Genomic DNA, 20,327 nt, shown 5'->3' on the forward strand with positions numbered 1-20,327 from the left:
AGGCCAATGGGGCTAGAACGGTCTATGCTGCCCAAATGGGTTGATAATCGTGTGGTTAAATGTTTTAGGTGTGGTATGCCAGGTCATGTTATTGCCAATTGCCCAGTCACGCAAGAACCCATGCAATGTGATGCTGCCTTTGAATGTCGCAGAATGTCTTTCTTTGCTAGGTTAGCCTGTACTGTGGTACCTTCACCTGAGCTGGAAAAACAAATGTGTGATGTGTTCTTAGAAGGTAACCGGGTAGAGGCCTTGCTAGATTCAGGAAGTTTAGTTACCCTCGTGAAAGCTGGGTTAGTGAACCCCTTAAAGGTCCAGCAAATACCTATTGGGGTAACTTGCATACATGGGGATACCCAACATTATGCCACTGCTGAGGTGAATATAGAAACTTGTTGTGGGTCAGCAATGGTTAAAGTGGGACTGGTCCCTACCTTGGTGCATGAGGCCATAATAGGGAGGGATTTTCCTCATGTTTGGAAACTGTGGGAATCACGGTTATCAACAGATGTGAGAAGTAAAAAGCCAGTTGATAATACCGGTGATTTTATGGATGTACGTGGGTCTTCGGAACTTTCTGGCCCTTTGCCTTTTGCTAGTTTGGCTGGGGAAGTGACAGATGGGGAGTCCAGTGAGGACCCTCTTGCCGGGAACAGAGACATAGTAGTTAGAACTGAAAGCGTGCCTGACCTGGAGGTAAAGAAGGATCTGTTTGCGTCTGAACAGTTAAAGGATCCTACCTTAATAAAGGCTAGAGAGAATGTTAAGATTGTTAATGGGGAACCTGTGGTACCAGGTGACAGGGTTACGTATCCCCACATGGCCATCTGTAATGAGCTCTTGTACCACATTGTCAAAAGGGGTGAGGATGTGGTGGAACAGCTGGTAGTTCCCCAGCCTTATCGGAGAACGGTACTAGATTTAGCTCATAGTCACGTTACCGCAGGACATTTAGGGGCAGAAAAAACCACTGAAAGAGTTTTACAAAGGTTCTTTTGGCCAGGGGTTTATAAAGAAGTGTCTGAATATTGTTCTTCCTGTCCTGAATGCCAGTATCATGCCCCTAGACCCCATTTCAGGAGCCCACTAGTTCCCATGCCTATTATAGAGGTCCCGTTTGACAGAATAGCCATGGATCTCGTGGGGCCCTTGTTAAAGTCTGCTCGGGGCCATCAGTATATCCTGGTAATTATGGACTATGCCACTCGATATCCTGAGGCTGTCCCTTTACGCACTATCACAACCAAGGCGATAGCTAGGGAGCTGGTGCAGGTATTTAGTAGAGTGGGAATACCAAAAGAAATTTTGACTGACCAAGGTACTCCATTTATGTCAAGGATCATGAAAGAATTGTGCAAGTTATTTAAGGTCACTCACCTCAGGACGTCCATCTACCATCCCCAAACTGACGGGTTGGTGGAAAGGTTTAATAAAACATTAAAAAGTATGTTAAAAAAGGTTGTTGAGAGAGATGGGAAAAACTGGGATTGTTTGTTGCCCTACTTGTTAATGGCCATCAGAGAAGTTCCTCAGTCCTCTACGGGGTTTTCTCCATTTGATTTGTTGTATGGTAGACACCCCAGAGGGCTGTTGGATGTTGCCAAAGAGACGTGGGAAGGACAGCCCACTCCTTATAGAAGCGTTATTGAGCATGTAACACAAATGCAGGATAGGATTGCAGCCGTGGTACCTGTTGTCAGAGAGCACATGGAACAGGCCCAAAGTGCTCAACAGAGGGTCTATAACCGGAGTGCCAAGATACGGGAATTTGCTCCTGGAGATAGAGTTCTTGTTTTGGTACCCACTGTGGAAAGCAAATTCCTAGCTAAATGGCAGGGTCCATTTGAGATTAGGGAAAAAATGAATGAGGTTAATTACAAAGTATACCAGCCGGGAAAGAGAAAACCCGAACAGATCTACCATGTTAACTTAATCAAACCCTGGAAAGATAGGTTGTCTCTGTCAGCGGAGCCTTGCCCTTCGGTGTCTTCACCCCGGTTGCTTCCCGCAGTGAAGGTGTCAGAGACATTATCAGCTGATCAGAACAATCAGGTTAAAGAATTTCTCATCCAAAATAGGGAGGTATTTTCAGAGCTGCCTGGCCGAACGACCATAATAAAACATGACATTGTCACAGAACCAGGGGTCAGGGTTCATTTAAAGCCATATAGGATTCCTGAAGCTCAGCGAGAAGCTATTTCTAAGGAAGTTAAAACCATGTTAGAACTTGGAGTCATAGAGGAGTCTAACAGTGAGTGGTCCAGTCCCATAGTGCTCATCCCGAAGCCCGACGGTAGCATACGCTTCTGTAATGACTTTCGTAAGTTAAATGAGGTGTCCAAGTTTGACGCATACCCCATGCCCCGTGTGGATGAGCTTGTAGAAAGGCTGGGAACAGCCAGGTTTCTCACCACATTGGACCTGACCAAAGGTTACTGGCAAATACCTTTATCTGATAGCGCCAAAGAAAAAACAGCCTTTTCGGTTCCGGAGGGGCTGTACCAGTATAAGATGTTACCCTTTGGGTTGCATGGGGCTCCAGCAACCTTTCAACGGGCGATGGATAAAATTTTGAGGCCCCATAGAAAATATGCAGCTGCCTATTTGGATGATGTGGTAATTCACAGTACAGACTGGGGGTCACATTTGGTTAAAGTACAAGCAGTACTGGACTCAATCAGAGAGGCAGGGTTAACTGCTAACCCAAAGAAGTGCTGCCTCGCAATGGAGGAGGTCAAATACTTGGGCTTCACCATAGGCAGAGGTCTGATTAGGCCCCAATTGAATAAAGTTGATGCTATTCAAAACTGGCCTCGTCCAGTGAATAAAAAACAGGTAAGGGCTTTTTTGGGAATTACTGGGTACTATAGACGGTTTATTCCTAATTTTGCGACCACAGCGGTGCCGTTGTCAGACCTTACCAAAGGGAAGCAGTCAAATGTGGTGAAATGGAACCCTGATGCAGAAAAGGCGTTCCAAGCGTTAAAAGTTGCTTTGTGTTCACAACCGGTGTTGATAACACCAGATTTTTCAAAAGAATTTGTGGTACAGACAGATGCCTCAGAGGTAGGGATAGGTGCTGTGCTGTCCCAAACCAGAGATGGGGACGAACACCCTATCATTTATTTGAGTAGGAAACTCAATGAGCATGAAAAAAGGTATGCCATTGTGGAAAAGGAGGCTTTGGCCATTAAGTGGGCACTAGATACCTTGAGATATTACCTCTTGGGTAGACAATTCAGACTAGTGACAGACCATGCCCCTTTAAAATGGATGTATGTAAATAGAGGCAAGAATGCTCGTGTAACTAGATGGTTTCTAGCGTTGCAGGACTTTAAGTTTACTGTCGAACATAGACCGGGAACACAATTGGCCAACGCAGATGCATTGTCTCGCATCTTCTGTTTGGGGGCTACAAGTGTTCCGGCCCCTAGGTCGAAACAGGGGAGGGGGATATGTGACAAGAACACTGGGATAGTGTTTGAGGGCAGGTATATTTGTCCCAGGTTCTTGTCTTACATGTTTTAGAAAATGTTAACTTCTAGGAAAAATGCTTTTTGTTTTGTCTGAACCTTTTCAGTTTGCTGTAAAAGCTGGGTAAAGGCTCTGAGAGAGAGAGATAAGGCGAGTTCTAGACATTGGGCCCAGTTCGGGTCTTTGGCCTCACAGAGGGCTAATCAGGGTTTCAGCTGTGTAAGAGTGATATAGTGCTTCTAACCTGATTAGTATGGGCAGACTGCCTGGGAAGGCTGCAGGATCTGTGTGTGAGAGACACGCTTTCTGATGCAAGTAAGCTATACAGTATGTACTGAAGAACTCTGTGTTTTGTTTAGTGACAGTTAGGAACATCTTATGTTTAGTTAGTGCCGGACAGGCAAGGTATTTTTATTTTGGGGTTTGTTTTATTTTCTGTTTCAATAAAACTGGCCGGGGTCAGTTGTACCAGAAACTGGACTTGTGTTGTTCCTCAGCTGCTGCGTGCTGCCATATTCCCCAGGAAAAGGCACCTTGCACCCCTACAGTGTTACAACTTATATATATAATATATATATATATGTAGTTAATGTACAAACACGAAAACACACACACACACACACACACACACACACACACACATATAATATACAGGGTGAGCATCCTATATCCAAATGTTCCGAAATATGAGATAGTGAAACCTTTGTTTTCTGATGGCTCCGTGTACACAGACTTTGTTTAATACACGAAGTTATTAAAAATATTGCATTAAGTGACCTTCAGGCTGTGTGTATAAGGTGTATATGAAGCATAAATGAATTGTGTGAATGTCTACACACTTTGTTTAATGCGCAAAGTTATTAAAAATATTGTGTAAAATGACCTTCAGGCTGTGTATAAGGTGTATATGAAACATAAAAGCATTCTGTGCTTAGACTTGGTTCCCATCGCCATGATATCTCATTATGGTATGCAATTATTCCAAAATACAGAACAATCCGATATCCAAAATACTTCTGGTCCCAAGCATTTTGGATAAGGGATACTCAACCTGTATATATATATTTATGTATGTAGGTTTTATTTTTTCGGACTAAGACACCATAGCCTTACTCCTAGTAATCAAATGGAAATAATTTGTAATTATCATTAACTAGAATAAAGTTGTTAACTTTTCAATGATTACATTCCGGTATGTACTTTGAGAGACTGCAGGTTATATACTACTACTATGTATGTACGTACGTACGTACGCGTGTATTGGACTTCAACAAAATGCTGGAAAAAAAATCCCAGTTTGTTCCTTTTTCAATGTTTGAGTGTAATAGCAATTAGTCTATCACCAGATTAAGTGTAATTACACCAGACCTTAATAAAATAACAGCCCCTCTAATAAGCATCACACTGCTGAGATCTGCTGCAGACTACTTGATACTTAAGTGCAGACCAGTTACTGACGCCCACTTTCGTCTTCAACTGTCATGTTTAAACATTATAATTAATTCTTTGCTATTATTCACTTATCTCCCTGCTTGACTATAATTGTGTCTTTGTTAATTCCATGGTATCTCTCCCCTCGCTCCTTTCAGCAGCATTTTCACTTTAATCACTTGCAGTTTGTTGATGTATAGTTTATTTTAAAATGTTACAAACCTCATACAGTAGCTATGCTTTATTGTTCTACTTATGTTTATTGTTCTACTTATGTATAGCTACAGTGTTTGAATGTATACTTTGTCTGGCTGTCCTAATTACTTGTCTTGTTTTGATGATGGAATTTGAAAATGGTTTGGGACTCAGCTGGTACCTGTGAAGTCAAAAAGCGTTTTTTTTAGCTTTTCTGAAACTAGATTAGAATACCACGTCACATTTTTGGTTTTGTTCCCCACAATCATTGTGTTGTCTGACAAGACTAGTGCCCTTATTTATCAATGAGAGATGAATTTCACTGTGAGTGATAAATTGCACCAGCCAATCCGCTCCGAACTTCCATGTCATAGGCTGTGTTTGAAAAATTACAGTTAGGAGCTGATTGGCAGGTGAAATTTGTCACTAACAGTGAAATTTATCACTCATTGATAAATAAGGGCATAGGGTTGGCGGTTTGCATTTCCCCCAAAAATTAAAATATCAGTATCATAGTATCTGAGGTTGAAAAAAGACAATTGTCCATCGAGTTCAACCTATTTGTGGTCTCCTATGCATGATGATTTGTCTAAAATTTTTTGACTGATGCTGATGTCAGCCGTTGCATTTTATCCCTTTTTGTAGTAACTATAATGCGTGACTATGCACCATAACCCTGGATATCCTTATCCATTAGGAATTTATCTAACCCATTCTTAAAGGTGTTGACAGATTCCGCCATTACAACTCCCTCAGGCAGGGAATTCCAAACACGTATTGTCCTTACCGTGAAAAAGCCTTTACGCCGTATTGTGCGGAATCTCCTCTCCTCTAACCTGAGCGAGTGTCCACGAGTCCTATGTGTTGATCTGGCCAAAAACAGGTCCCGCGACCTGATAAATGGTAGAAAACTCAATAGAATCTTGTAATGTTGACTTTTTTCCCATTTCATTGTTATTTTACAGTATTTAACACCTCTACAATTAATTAGCAAACCGAGTTTGCCAAAAGTGCGGAATGACGGATGATCTCTGATTTTTAATTATTTTTTAAAGCGGTAATGATTTACAGGGCAAAACCATGCCTTGTTAAAGATTCCTGCTTTAATAAAAACGTCTGAATTTGGCCGGCATCCCTCTCTTCCGACAAACTCTGACCCTATTACATATGCCCCAAAATGTTTAAATGTTGCTAAACTATTATTACTGTATTTTTGTAATAAATTAAACTAGAATTAATGCTATTGATATGAAAGATTTTGGTGCAGCAAAAGATCAAACATCAATGAGTTTTAGAACTTGGTGATCATTCTGCACAATCAATAAATATACATACATTATAGTCCGTCTAATACAATCAATGCAAATTTATTTAAATAGCAATTGGTCCAGCAGTGGATACTTGCAAAAAAAAAAAAAAAAAAAAAAGGCAAGTAGATTGCTGGATCTTTTTATACATATTGTTTTTTTCCTGAGCCACTCAGACAAAAGATGGCTTTCGTTTCCTCAGAGTTCATGGACATTAAACTATGCATTCAATGGATTCTTATTTTGTTTCGTTTAATACAAAATAGTTTCTGTTGTGTGAGTTTTGTATTATCTCTGGTCTATTGTGCTCAACTAGGTTTTGCACAATATTCAAGCTTCCCTATTATATGTTCTTCAAGGATGCACCTTGTATACTTTCAGTCAGAACAAATTGTGTTCTCATCACTTGCACTTGTATTTGTCATAAGTGCCAAAGTGCGAGCAGAGTGTCATTATTTCTGCTACAGAGGACTGTGTTTTCCTAAGAGGACAGAAATATCAGGCATCAAAGTGTACCAGTTTGTTGCATTGTATTTTGTATGACAAATGTGGAAGTGCCAACAGAATAAACTTTGCTGTGAAGAATGTTTCAATTAGTGGGCCCTTATGGTCTAAAACATATTATTATATTTTTGTATTTCTATTAACAAGAGGAACAATAAATAGGACAAACTGTAGCCCATTGTCCCTAAATAGCCACAAATTTAATTTTCTAGACATCCGTTGTTTTTGTCTGCAGTCTCTGTAATGTTTTTGCTCCTTGTGTGTCTATTGATAAATAGTATAGGAATCTCTAGTAGAAATTAATGGTCTTCTTAACTGTTTATTTTTTTATAGAGGACAGTTTCTCTCAGAGTACCTGCCCAATTTTATAAAAATAACTCTGTGAACACACACACACACACACACACACACACACACACACACACACACTATGAATTAATGATTATTCCTAAACAATACAGAAATTATTGTAAGGGGGTTTTGTTTATCCATAAGTTAGATAGTATCTATCTATCTATCTATCTATCTATCTATCTATCTATCTATCTATCTATCTATTTTAATAACAAGAAAATAGTGTCCCGATTACTAGCCGTTTTAATGGCACAGATTTTACCTACATGCATATGTGCAACATAAATAATATTTACTTAGTAATTGTTATGATCTATTTGGTTGATTTACATTCTTAACAGATTGTTATGATATTACATGTAATATAGTTTGGGACCGTTCACAAACTTGAGAGGAAGAATTTGGCAATGCATGCTATGGGAAATATCCTATAAGCTGCGGCAATTTACCACTGCTAATTACAGCCCCTGGTGCTATCCTAATTGCCCCCAATCCCAGCACTCATTGGGGATTTTTTCAGCAGGCAAAACCAAATTCGTGATAAGCATGCATTTATTTTTTTTGCGATCGCAAAAATACATACAGTAGGTCCGCAACTTTTCGGCAATCCTATGTCTTTCCACATGAAAAAGGAACATGTTCCGGGCAAAAAAGGGGGAGTGTGGGTAAATTGTATTAGCCAGAAAAATGTTTTTCTTGAAACATACCCCCCCCCCCCCCCCTGTTTTTTCGTACCCAGAATGTACGGGTATAATTGGATACACCCCTATGTAATAATGTATTACGCTTGCAAAAGCCTCTTCCAGAAATGGTCAGTAACCAAAATGTGTGAAACAGTACGTTAAATCAATTGTATAGACGGGTCAGTTGTTACTCCAAGTCCAGCCATAACTGCAAAAGATCATCAATATAATTTTTTATACAATTATATTAGAAGTTTACTAGGTATTCACATGTATTCATGTTTAAATGGGCATTCAAAGTACTGTACATTGATGTAAATAGTTGATTGTCTGCTGTAATTATTGGGCACTAAACAACGTAATTTGTTACTCATGATCTTTTTTTTGCACTGCAAATTATTAAAAAGGCACAATAACTTGAAATTAATAAATAAATTAAATATAACATAATTTTTCACATGAATTTACTTTAAATCAATTTTCGTATTTGAGAAAGATGGTGGATTTACCAACTGCATGTAAATAGTGGCCTTTAGTTAGTCTTATATTCTACAGGTTGAGTATCCCATATCCAAAATGCTTGGGACCAGACGTATTTTGGATATCGGATTATTCCGTATTTTGGAATAATTGCATACCATAATGAGATATCATGGTGATAGGACCCAAGTCTAAGCACATAATGCATTTATGTTTCATATATACCCTATACACACAGCCTGAAGGTCATTTTAGACAATATTCTTAACATCTTTGTGCATTAAACAAAGTGTGTGTACATTCACACAAATTATATGTTTGATATACACCTTTTACACACAGCCTGAAGGTCATTAAATACAATATTTTTAATAACTTTGTGTATTAAACAAAGTTTGTGTACAATGAGCCATCAGAAAACAAAGGTTTCACTATCTCACTCTCACTCAAAAAATTCCGTATTTCGGAATATTCCGTATTTCGGAATATTTGGATATGGGATACTCAACCTGTACCCCCTTTCACACCGCAAACCCGGGTCCAACGCAGTGTTTTGATCCTTGTGTCCGACCCTTTCACACTACAATTTCAACCCGGGTTATTGCAGGGTTGGCTCCTTTTTAACTCAACTCGGGTCAGCAATTAAAACACCATGGATGTCATTTTAAATGGACTTTTTTGGGCTCGGAAAGATGAGGTGCCAGAAGGGGACAAAAGGAGAGGGTGGGGACAGCTCACACCATTGCAAGAATTGTGGCTGAAAATATATTTGGGGAATACCGCACAGGATATAATAGAGATATAATTTAATCAGTACCAAAATTAGAAAATAACAAGAAAACTAAGTTTTCTAATTTTTAAACAGTTTGGTGGTGCACCCTGAGTCAGTATTAAGACATAGAACAACGGGGAGAAAAGAAGACTCTTTTTTGGGTGCACTCTTAACTTGAACAATGTATAGACTGAACGAGATGGGATATAATATTTAAAATCAATTTTTATTATCACAAAATTAAGATACTTAGTGGTTAATGAGAAAAAAGACAGTCAAAAAAGAACAATATAGATAATTAGCAAAATTGCTGATATAATAATGATGATAATAAAGTCCTGGCTGACGGAGTTAGATCTAAGTGCAGTAAATAAATAACTGGGATATTGAGTGGTACGTTCTACTAACCATAAATTAACAAAATTGAAACCCTGTCCTATATTGGTGCCAAAATAATGCCTCAATAATGATTGTAATTATTAACAGAAAAAATAACAGAGAGAGATAAGAAGGCAGAGTGAATCTGCTGTCAGTGTTAGACACTGAGCATGTAGGACCAATGCGTGCTCTACTAAACTGAGTCTTCCTCAATGGTCCCCCACTTGAGTACTGACCCAGCCCAACACTGAATAGCTTCCAAGTTCGGACGGTTTTGGGCGTTTCCAGTGTGGTATGATAGTAGGGAAAATGAACGCTAATAGGGAGCTCTGGAATCACTGATGAGCGTTCACGAATTACATAGTATCAAAGCAAAGTGACAGAAATTAACCAATAGAGGAAAATAGTTGGATCTGCTGCCAATGTTAGATGGGGATATACCCTGAATCAGTGGTGAGAGTCCATGAAATTGAGTATAGATAGAAACAAAGAAGAGGAGTACACAAAGGTACCTGTACCGATAAAGTAAATCAGGTTATCAAAAAAGAAGAAGCATATGTCCAAATGGACTAATCAGAGTTATGCATACATAGAGATATACAGTTGTTGAAATGAGACCAAATAATAATATGTGATCTCTATGCTTGTATTGATAAGGTATAGGGTACAATGTCTCCACCCAATACTAATAAAAATTACAACTGGATTGTTACTGGGCACAACAACAGTATTGCAGTCTCTGGATTAATACTAAATGTATTAAAGAGGTGTTTTGAATGATAGTATTCTTCTAAGTAAACAATGCAAAATGACAATATATCCAGTAGTATTGCTGCAAAAAAGAAGGGAGGGGGGAGAGAAGGTTGGATTGATCATATACATCAATCCAACCTTCTCTCCCCCCTCCCTTCTTCTTTTTTGCAGCAATACTACTGGATATATTGTCATTTTGCATTGTTTACTTAGAAGAATACTATCATTCAAGACACCTCTTTAATACATTTAGTATTAATCCAGAGACTGCAATACTGTTGTTGTGCCCAGTAACAATCCAGTTGTAATTTTTATTAGTATTGGGTGGAGACATTGTACCCTATACCTTATCAATACAAGCATAGAGATCACATATTATTATTTGGGCTCATTTCAACAACTGTATATCTCTATGTATGCATAACTCTGATTAGTCCATTTGGACATATGCTTCTTTTTTGATAACCTGATTTACTTTATCGGTACAGGTACCTTTGTGTACTCCTCTTCTTTGTTTCCATCTATACTCAATTTCATGGACTCTCACCACTGATTCAGGGTATATCCCCGTCTGACATTGGCAGGAGATCCATCTATTTTCCTCTATTGGCTAATTTCTGTCACTTTGCTTTGATACTATGTAATTCGTGAACTCTCATCAGTTAATCCAGAGCTCCGTATTAGCGTTCATTTTCCCTACTATCATACCACACTGGAAACGCCCAAAACCGTCCGAACTTGGAAGCTATTCAGTGTTGGGCTGGGTCAGTACTCAAGTGGGGGACCATTGAGGAAGACTCAATTTAGTAGAGCACGCATTGGTCCTACATGCTCAGTGTCTAACACTGACAGCAGATTCACTCTGCCTTCTTATCTCTCTCTGTTCTTTTTTCTATTAATAATTACAGTCATTATTGAGGCATTATTTTGGCACCAATATAGGACAGGGTTTCAATTTTGTTAATTTATGGTTGGTTAGAACGTACCACTCAATATCCCAGTTATTTATTTACTGCACTTAGATCTAACTCCGTCAGCCAGGACTTTATTATCATCATCATTATATCAGCAATTTTGCTAATTATCTATATTGTTCTTTTTTGACTGTCTTTTTTTCTCATTAACCACTAAGTATCTTAATTTTGTGATAATAAAAATTGATTTTAAATTTATATCCCATCTCGTTCAGTCTATACATTGTTCAAGTTAAGAGTGCACCCAAAAAAGAGTCTTCTTTTCTCCCTGTTGTTCTAAGAATTGTGGCTGACAGAGCTATGTTTTGATACACAATTGCATCTTTAACATACCTCCCAACGGTCCCGATTTTCACGGGACAGTCCCGTTTTTTGGGAATGTCCCGCTTTCCCAACTGCGGGCCGCAGTGTCTCGCAGTGGAGGAGGGGGGGGCGGCAGTTGGGAGGCTCCTCTCACTGCTGCTCTGCTTAGCAGAGCAGTGGTGAATAGACGCTGTGCGCATGCGTCTATTCACAGGTGACCGAGGGAGAGGGGGCATGCCAGCAGCTCAGAGAGCGCTGGGCATGCCCCCTCAGTGATGGTACAAGGGGGAGTTACTCGCGATCAAGGCTCTGTCGCGAGGCCATGCCCCTTTCATATAGGCCACGCACAAAGGTCCCTCTTTGTACTTTTAATAAGTTGGGTGGTATGCAGAAAGCTGCCTAGCAATCTCTGCCTCACCCCTAATTCTTAATAGCTCTATTGTTAATGCTCTCTGTTGCTTTCTGTCTTTATGCTCTCCTGTGTAGCAGGGCTCAGGCTGCTGACATCATAAAGGCACATAAAGAACAGCCAATCAGCACTTTTACATGAATGCAGGGTTGAATAACCCGGGTTGGACACTTTAGAGTGCACATTGACCCGGATTCAACCGTTTATAACACTGCTTTTATACCGGGTTGAAATGCAAGGTTACTCGACCCGGGATATTCAGAAGTGGTGCTTTTAGACTGCACCTCGACCCGGCAATATCCCGGGATATATTTGCGGTGTGAAAGTGGTATTAGATTTAATAAATTGGATTTGCAGACCGTTTCAATGTACAATGGATTATCATCGCACAGGTGCTCATTTTTTTTTTTTTATTAAAATGTCTGCCACAGTATAACTACTAGATTATTTATTAGCAAACCTTTATATAACACACTGCACGCACATATTCCGCTTTATAGATAATAATATTTGGTCACATCAGTCCCTGCCACAGTGGAACTTGCAATTCATGAGGCTTATTTGGTTAGGATCACTAATGTGATCCTTACTGCATTTCTCAGACGTTAGAGTCCTGAGTGTGCGAAGGACCTGTTCTGTACATGTACACAGCATCGGAAGACACAGTTTCCTTGGCCCCGCAAGCTGCACTGCAACGTCAAGGATCACATTGCAAATGCAGGGAAGAGGTGGTATACATCTGCTCCTGCATTTGCATTGCTAAGGACTGCAAATGCAAAGCTGCTGCGAGCAGCTTTGCATTTTGCGATCCTTAATGTATCAGGCCCTATATTCCACTACCACCTGTACACACACGTGTAAATTGGGATTCATTTTTTTTGTCAGAATCTAATTTAATGTACTGTGAGGCAGCAGGCTAATCAGTGTACCACTGGAGAAGCTTAGTGGATATACCACAATAGAACTGCGCTCAACCCCTAAGGTGTGTGTGTTTAGCTAACGAATGCACATCAGATGTAATAAAGGATAATGTATGAACAGACCCAAATTTGAGTTTGCACTTGGATATAGAAATCACAAAAATAACAATATGATGCGAATTAATTGTTGTGAGCCACTGTATTTATTGTATACTGGCCAATCTAAAGGTGTGCGGTTAATGCCCAGGGTGGGCGATATTGTCTCTTATAAAGTTCATGCAGGTGGGCGATATTGTCTCTTATAAAGTTCATGCAGGTTATAATACAGACTGCGGCGTCCCGCACATCTGCTGTTGAAAAGTCTTTGGGAAAAAATAATAATAATAACAAATGCTGGTGTTGGTAAAAAATCTTTTAAACCTTCACGATGCCCAGAGCTTACGGTGGTGGCATAAGTGGTGTAAAAAAGGGGGTCTCCGGACTGGTTTCCCCTCTCTGCCCCTGCTGCCCGTGGTGCGTCCTTGTTCAGACGCCCCCCGGGTGCAGGTCGGTCAGAGAGGTGGACCTGTCTAGCGGCGGGGAAAGGATTCAGATGCAGCTCTGCAGAGCGGCTAGCTGCGCCTCTCCCACCGCTTACAGAGAACTCACCTGTCGCCCGCTCCAGCTGCACGCCGCGCTCCGTCACCGACTTCCTCCGCTGTCTGGTATCCTAGCAGCGCTGCTGGCTTCCGGGTTGGTCCGGTGACGTGACCGGGTCTTTTCGACGTGGGAAAGAGTCATCCTGATGAAGTCTTTGAATCTGTAGTGGTTCTTTCTTTGTAGTTCTTCCAACGCGTTTCAACCTTTCGGTCTTCCTCTGGGTGTGCTTGAAGTGTCTAGATTGACATGATTTATATGTTTCTGAGGGGGCCATACCAGTTCTGATTGGATGAAGGATTGTCTCACTGATTGGGCCTCTGACCTGTCTATCAAACTAGACCTGTTCTGATTTGTATGTTTCTGAGTGGGCCATACTAGTTCTGATTGGATGAAGGATTGTATCACTCATTGAGCCTCTGACCTGTCTATCAAACCAGACCTGTACTGATTGGATGAAGGATTGTATCACTGATTGGGCCTCTGACCTGTCTATCAAACCATACCTGTTCTGATTTGTATGTTTCTGAGGGGGCCATACCAGTTCTGATTGGATGAAGGATTGTATAACTGATTGGGCCTCTGACCTGTCTATCAAACCAGACCTGTTCTGATTGGATGAAGGATTGTGTCACTGATTTGGCCTCTGACCTGTCTATCAAAGTCAGTGTGTTATTTCTCTAAAGTGGTAGAGTCCTATTTCCAAAATTAGAGTATGATGTGACATAGCTGATCTAGTATAATGTTTAGGAGAGATATAGAAATAAAACAGATATCTTATTTATGTATTTGTTAAATCCATGTTTGTAATGCCTCTGCATCATTATATATTAGAAATAAGTACCCTATATTAATATTTGTAGTTCTCCTGCTGATGGTGTCTAAAATGAGGAAAAGAGGTGTGTACAGTATTCGGATGATGTTGTGCTACTGTTGTAGTATCTGACCTTATTGTCTTTAAGATTATTTGCAGATGACCGACCTGACGTTGTGCTACTGTCGTAGTATCTGACCTTATTGTCTTTAAGATTATTTGCAGATGACCGACCTGATCTCAGTGTCAATATTGAGACCCCTAGGGGCTAGGGTCCCCATATTGACAATCATGCTCAATTCTTCTTTGTTGATTTTGTGAATAAAGTCCACTCCTCTCCAGTTTCTTTTCACCTCTTTTAGCCCCGTGAATTTGAGTAATGTGGGATCTGAATGATGGTAGTCCCTAAAGTGTAAAGATAACGGGTGTTCTTCCGTCCCCTTCCTGATGTTCCGTACATGCTCGGCTATTCTTGCTTTTAATGGTCTTATCGTCCTTCCTATATAGTGTTTTACGCACGGGCACTGTAATATGTATATAATGCCCTGGGTGTGGCATGTTGGCCTGTCCCTAATCCTAAATTCATAGTCATTGCTCACAGATCTCATGTTGCATGTGGGTGCAGTGCTTTTTGCGCCCGTGGTTTTGCATCCTATACAAGTCCCACAGTGGAAGAAACCTCCTTTCTTGTGCATTCCATCTATTGTGGTTTGTGTTTTGTTGGTTGGTGGTATGCAGCTGTGTACTAATTTTTGTTTTATATCGGGGGCTTTTCTGTATACCACCTTTGGCTTTGGTGGTAAGATTTTGGCTAAGGTGTCGTCTTGTAGTAATATGGGCCAGTGTTTCTCAAGAATCTTCTTCACCTTGTTCGCTTGTTGTGAGAACTGTGTAATGAATAGAGGTTCTTCAGTGCTTGTTGCCTGTTCTGGTTTCTTGTATTCTAGAAGTGGTGCTCTATCGTTTTCTCTCACTGTGGTGAAAGCCTTTTGAACTAACTCTGGGTGGTATTTCTTTTCTCTGAATCTATTGCTAAGTGTGGTCCCTTGTGTGTCACAGTCACTGATTCTGGAGCAGTTCCTCCATAATCTCTTGAACTGGCCCATTGGTATACCTTTGAGCAAGGTGGGATGGTGCCCACTGGATGCCAAGATAAAGCTGTTGACATCCACAGTCTTATTGAATGTGTTGGTGTGTATGGCACCTTCATGTATAAATATATTGAGGTCTAAGAATTCTACTGTCTTGTTGCTATAGTTGGTGGTGAATTTCAAATGCCGATCATTCTGGTTGAGGTTGGAAATGAAGTTTCTGAGTGATTCCTCACTTCCCTGGCAAATGAAGAATATATTGTCTATGTACCTGGTCCATAGGACGAGACTTGCGCCAAGCTCCGGGTCTGACCAGATGGTATCGTCTTCCCATTTGCTCATAAAGAGATTTGCGTAACTTGGCGCAAATCTCGTCCCCGTGGTTTGGAGATAGAATTGGTTGTCAAACCATGTATAGTTGTGTGTCAATATGTATTTGATGCCCTCCAAGATGAAATCTCTTTGTTCTATAGTCATATCTGGATCGGTTTCTAAAAAATGTTTTGTGCTGCAGATTCCTTGTGAGTGGTCTATTATGGAATATAGAGAGGTGACGTCGCTGGTGACTAGCCAACAGTCGTCACTCCATGTAATGGATTGTAATTTCTGTAGAATGTCTGTAGTGTCTTTGAGATGCGATTTCTGTGATTTAACATATGGCTGTAAGAAAATGTCAATGTACTGGGATAAGTTTGAACTTATGGAACCTATGCCTGATATAATGGGCCTCCCTGGGGGCTTCGTCGGATGTTTGTGTATTTTGGGTAAGTAGTAAAATACAGGTATTATAGGGTGTAGTGTATTGAGATATGTGTGTTCTTGGATTGATAGGATACCTGTGTCCAGACCTGTTTTCAGAAGGGTCTGTAGTTGTTGTTGAAAGGACTTGGTGGGGTCTCCTTTCATTTTCTGATATGTTGTAGTATCGTTCAGGATTCTGTTGGCCTCTGCCATGTAGTCGTGTTTGTTGAGTAACACTATCCCCCCTCCCTTATCAGCTGGCTTGATGATCAGGTCAGTGTTCTTGCATAGAACATTAAGGGCTTTTCTTTCATTGTTAGTGAGATTGAGTGATTTGGATTTGGTGATGGTATTGTCCAATTTCATAATGTCTTTTTCTGCCATACTGGTAAAGGTGGCTATGTTATTGCCCATCATGTAACTGGGGTAAAACTGTGATTGAGGTTTCAAGTCGGTGTGTAAAAATGGATCCTTGTTACTGGGTTTGTGTTGTGGTATCGGTGTTTTATGGAAGTATTTCTTGAGGGTTAGTTTTCTGGTGAATTTTTGAATGTCAATGTATGTCTCGAATTTATTCATAGGTGCAGTTGGGGCGAATTTAAATCCTTTGTCTAGGGCACTGATCTGGTGAGTATCTAGTGTAAGGTTGCTCAGGTTAAATATGCCCTGTCCTTTCTTGTCCATGTTGTTCATGGTCCCACAGTGCTGCATCTGGTAATGCTTTAGTATTAAGGGGCACAGCTTGACCAATGAAATACTCAATTTCTTTGTTTTCACATTTCTTATTAACTGAATTCTGGGCTGTATTGGGCATCACAGCTAATAGTAATGTAGATAATGTTATTGGGCCTAATTCAGAGGTTGAAGTTGCGCCCTGTGCTGCAAAGTACCGGATACTGGTACTTTGCACATGTGCAGGAATGATCTGATGCTGCGCCCTAGGATGCAGGTCGCATGATTACTGCATCAGGAGGCGTCTGCTTGTAATAAACGCCTCCTGCTGTATTACCAGACAGTGATATCAGTGATAGCAACTCCAACCATATCTGAATTGGGCCCATTATGCAGCGATCACATGAGTAGGTTACCTTTATGGAGAGAAACATTTTAACATTTTGCTCTTGAGTTTCACAAAACATTTCCCCGTTTTTGATGTACAGATGTGTCCTCTTACATCTTTGCTCTGTGCGCTATATTTTGCGTTACACGTAATGCGTGACTTCCAAGTGACTTGGAAGCGCAGAGCGTCTTTTTTTTTTGCGATGTTGTTTTTCCCGCAGCATATCTACAGTATATTGTGTGTGGCTACAACTGTATATGCATACAAAATGCTATGCTACAGTCTTCTGGAAAATACTGTAATGTTGCATTTCAAGTGCAGATATAGCCACAATTGCACACAGATTATAGGCATGCCGCATATCATTTTAATCAGCAGAAGCTGCTTGTGCATCCTGTTGCATTCCATAGTATCTGAGACACATTTTCACAGAAATAAAATTGCAAAAAAAAGATGCTTGGCGTACCGGGTCCTGCCACGTCATGGCGTTACTTGAAGGGCTGTTTAGCGTGCTGCAGCATGGATGTAAAAGGACACATCTGTACTGGTTGGTTGTACTCTTGTACTTTTTCTTTGGCAAACATGTGATCTCCAACCACCGCCCCCGCCACATCACCGCTAATGTCACCAAACTGGCAATATGCCAGGTTGAATTCAGCGGTGGGAAAGGGGCCTGACGCAGGGCGCGCCCGGGAGTCTCCCGTGTCAGGCTCCTGGGTGCAACCCGCACTATGCGGTGTAAAAGAGGTATTCGTTATATTGACCTACTTCCACAGAGGATGATCGTTGCGTTGTCTGTATTTATGAAAAGCAAGAAGTACAGTATTTGAAAAATGCACTGTTTCAATGACTGATATATTATACTGCTGGTAACTTTAATGAAAGTGCAAATAAAAATAAACTTTATTGGTTCTAGAAGATAAATGTAAGGTTATGAGTTTTGAGGCTGAACATGTTTCTTTATTGCCCTCACACTTGCATTTCATATCTTGCCTATCTATCTATCTATCTATCTATCTATCTATCTATCTATCTATCTATCTATCTATCTATCATGACCTAATGCACTTTTTAGATGGTTTATTTATGGAGGTTCTCTTGTCTCTCTATAGGTAAAAGGGTTGCATTGACAAAAGTGCAACCATGAATATGGTGAAGAGAATCATGGGCCGGCCTCGGCAAGAGGAATGCAGCCCGCAGGACAATGCACTTGGTTTAATGCATCTAAGGCGGCTTTTTACAGAGCTTTGTCACCCTGCCCGGCACATGACTCAGAAAGAACAAGAAGAGAAGCTTTATATGATGCTGCCAGTCTTTAACAGGGTATTTGTGACTTCATTATGAATATGTTTTTGGTAGATTTTATTTCATACGGAATAGTATTTACAGTTTTGTCCCTCCAGCACTCACATTTAGGAACCTGTTAGACTACATTAATTACTTTACCCTCATAGCAAGGCTCTACATCTGGTCCGGTGTCAATCACACCTACAAAATGCTCTCTAGCCGCCCTTCTCATCCATCAGCTGTAACTACAGACGTAAAACATGTGTATCCATTTTGATATGATATTGTTTTATTATATTTGAATACCTGGGAAAAGCTGGTAAAATATGTAATGTTAGATGTTACCCAGTTGTATTATTTGATTACTCTGCACTGTGTATAATCTCTTTAGCATGGATTTGCTTTACATGGTGTGTTTGTTTTTAGGTGTTTGGAAGTGCACCACCTAACACAATGACCGAGAAGTTCTCAGACCTTCTGCAGTTCACTACACAAGTTTCCCGACTGATGGTGACTGAGATACGAAGGAGGGCATCTAATAAGTCCACAGGTTTGTTTCTAGAATAGTAATTCTTTCAAAGGCACGGAAATCTAATTAATGCTTCATATTTTGTGGGTTCTTTAGTAATATAATTTATTATCTCTTAGTTGTAACTCGAAGACATTAATCTTTCTTGCAATATATTTCTAGATGATATTTAGATACATCCTTTAGTTAATGTAGATACCCCCTTCAGTTAATGTAGATACCCCCTTCAGTTAATGTGGTATAGATGGGTTCAAAGGAGAGAGTACACTTTAAATTTCTTCAACTGGGTGTGCGGGCTCCTCCCCTCTATGCCCCCTCCCACAGGCAGTTTAGAAAAAAGTGCCCTCAGGAGAGGATTCACACTCTGCAAGCTCCAGAGTTTTTTCTTCAATTTCATTTAAACTTTTACTTATTTCGGTATGCTGTTTGGGCAACAGCATACCTGCGCCAAGGGAGTTAGGGGAGGGGGGGGGGGGGGGACGGTCACCAGCCTCATGAGGTGCTGAGCCGCTTCTCCGCTGCAGGACTGCCGTCCTGAGAGGCTGTTTGTTCAGCGGGGCACTGCGCCTTAGCTGTCGCAGCCGCAGCTTGCCGCACACCCCTGACAGAGCCTGAAGGTGATCGTCGTGAATACAAACCGGAGGCCCCCCGGTTCATTGTGCGGCAGAAGCGTGGGTGAGGCGTACGGGTCCCTCCTGGGGGGGACCCGCAGGTGCCCCTGCGTGAGACTGGCGGGAGGTGTGTTGTACCAAGAATTTATGTGAGGCTACACAGCCTGTGGAGACCTAGCTAGTATAAAACGTATTAGTAGCTCTGGCACCATAGCGGGGGGCGGAGCTGCATCAGAGCGGGCTCAGCGGCATTTTGGCGCCTTACTCTGTATAAGCAGCAGCCTCATACAGCTCCTCCAATCGGTTACAGGATCACTGGTACCGGGTGTAGAGGGGGAGAGCCGCTATTAGTGCACAGTTTACATTCCTCTGGGGAATTTTCTGTACAGCAGTATAGCTGTTATATATTACTACATAAAACGCTGACAGTCTCACTGGGGCTGTACAGCGTTTGGTGCGCTGGTGTCCTTTCTTCTGTGTCTCCTCTCACATGCAATAGGGCAGGCTTGTATTGTATGCAGTCTGTGTTGTATGTGTATTGTTTCTGTATTTCACTATGGTGAAACAGAAGTCATGCAATGTGTGTAATGCCAGATTCTCCCCTAGTTCACCGGGCTCCAT

General features: G+C 40.9%; 1 protein-coding gene and 1 pseudogene across 9 annotated transcripts in view; one reads left to right on the forward strand and one right to left on the reverse strand.

The window, feature by feature from the left end:
* Positions 1 to 20,327, forward strand: part of WDFY3 (WD repeat and FYVE domain containing 3) — a 462,687-nt gene that overhangs the window by 154,674 nt on the left and 287,686 nt on the right. For all 9 annotated transcript variants that reach the window (XM_063919895.1, XM_063919894.1, XM_063919893.1 and 6 more), the window contains 2 exons: positions 18,392 to 18,602; positions 18,993 to 19,116. In XM_063919895.1, the coding sequence (XP_063775965.1) occupies positions 18,423 to 18,602; positions 18,993 to 19,116 (304 nt within the window). In that variant the 5' untranslated portion in view covers positions 18,392 to 18,422. The remainder of the gene's footprint in view (positions 1 to 18,391; positions 18,603 to 18,992; positions 19,117 to 20,327) is intronic.
* Positions 9,766 to 9,884, reverse strand: LOC134951298 (5S ribosomal RNA; annotated as a pseudogene).

Source organism: Pseudophryne corroboree, chromosome 1, assembly GCF_028390025.1.
Source record: "Pseudophryne corroboree isolate aPseCor3 chromosome 1, aPseCor3.hap2, whole genome shotgun sequence".
NCBI classification, from domain to species: domain Eukaryota; kingdom Metazoa; phylum Chordata; class Amphibia; order Anura; family Myobatrachidae; genus Pseudophryne; species Pseudophryne corroboree.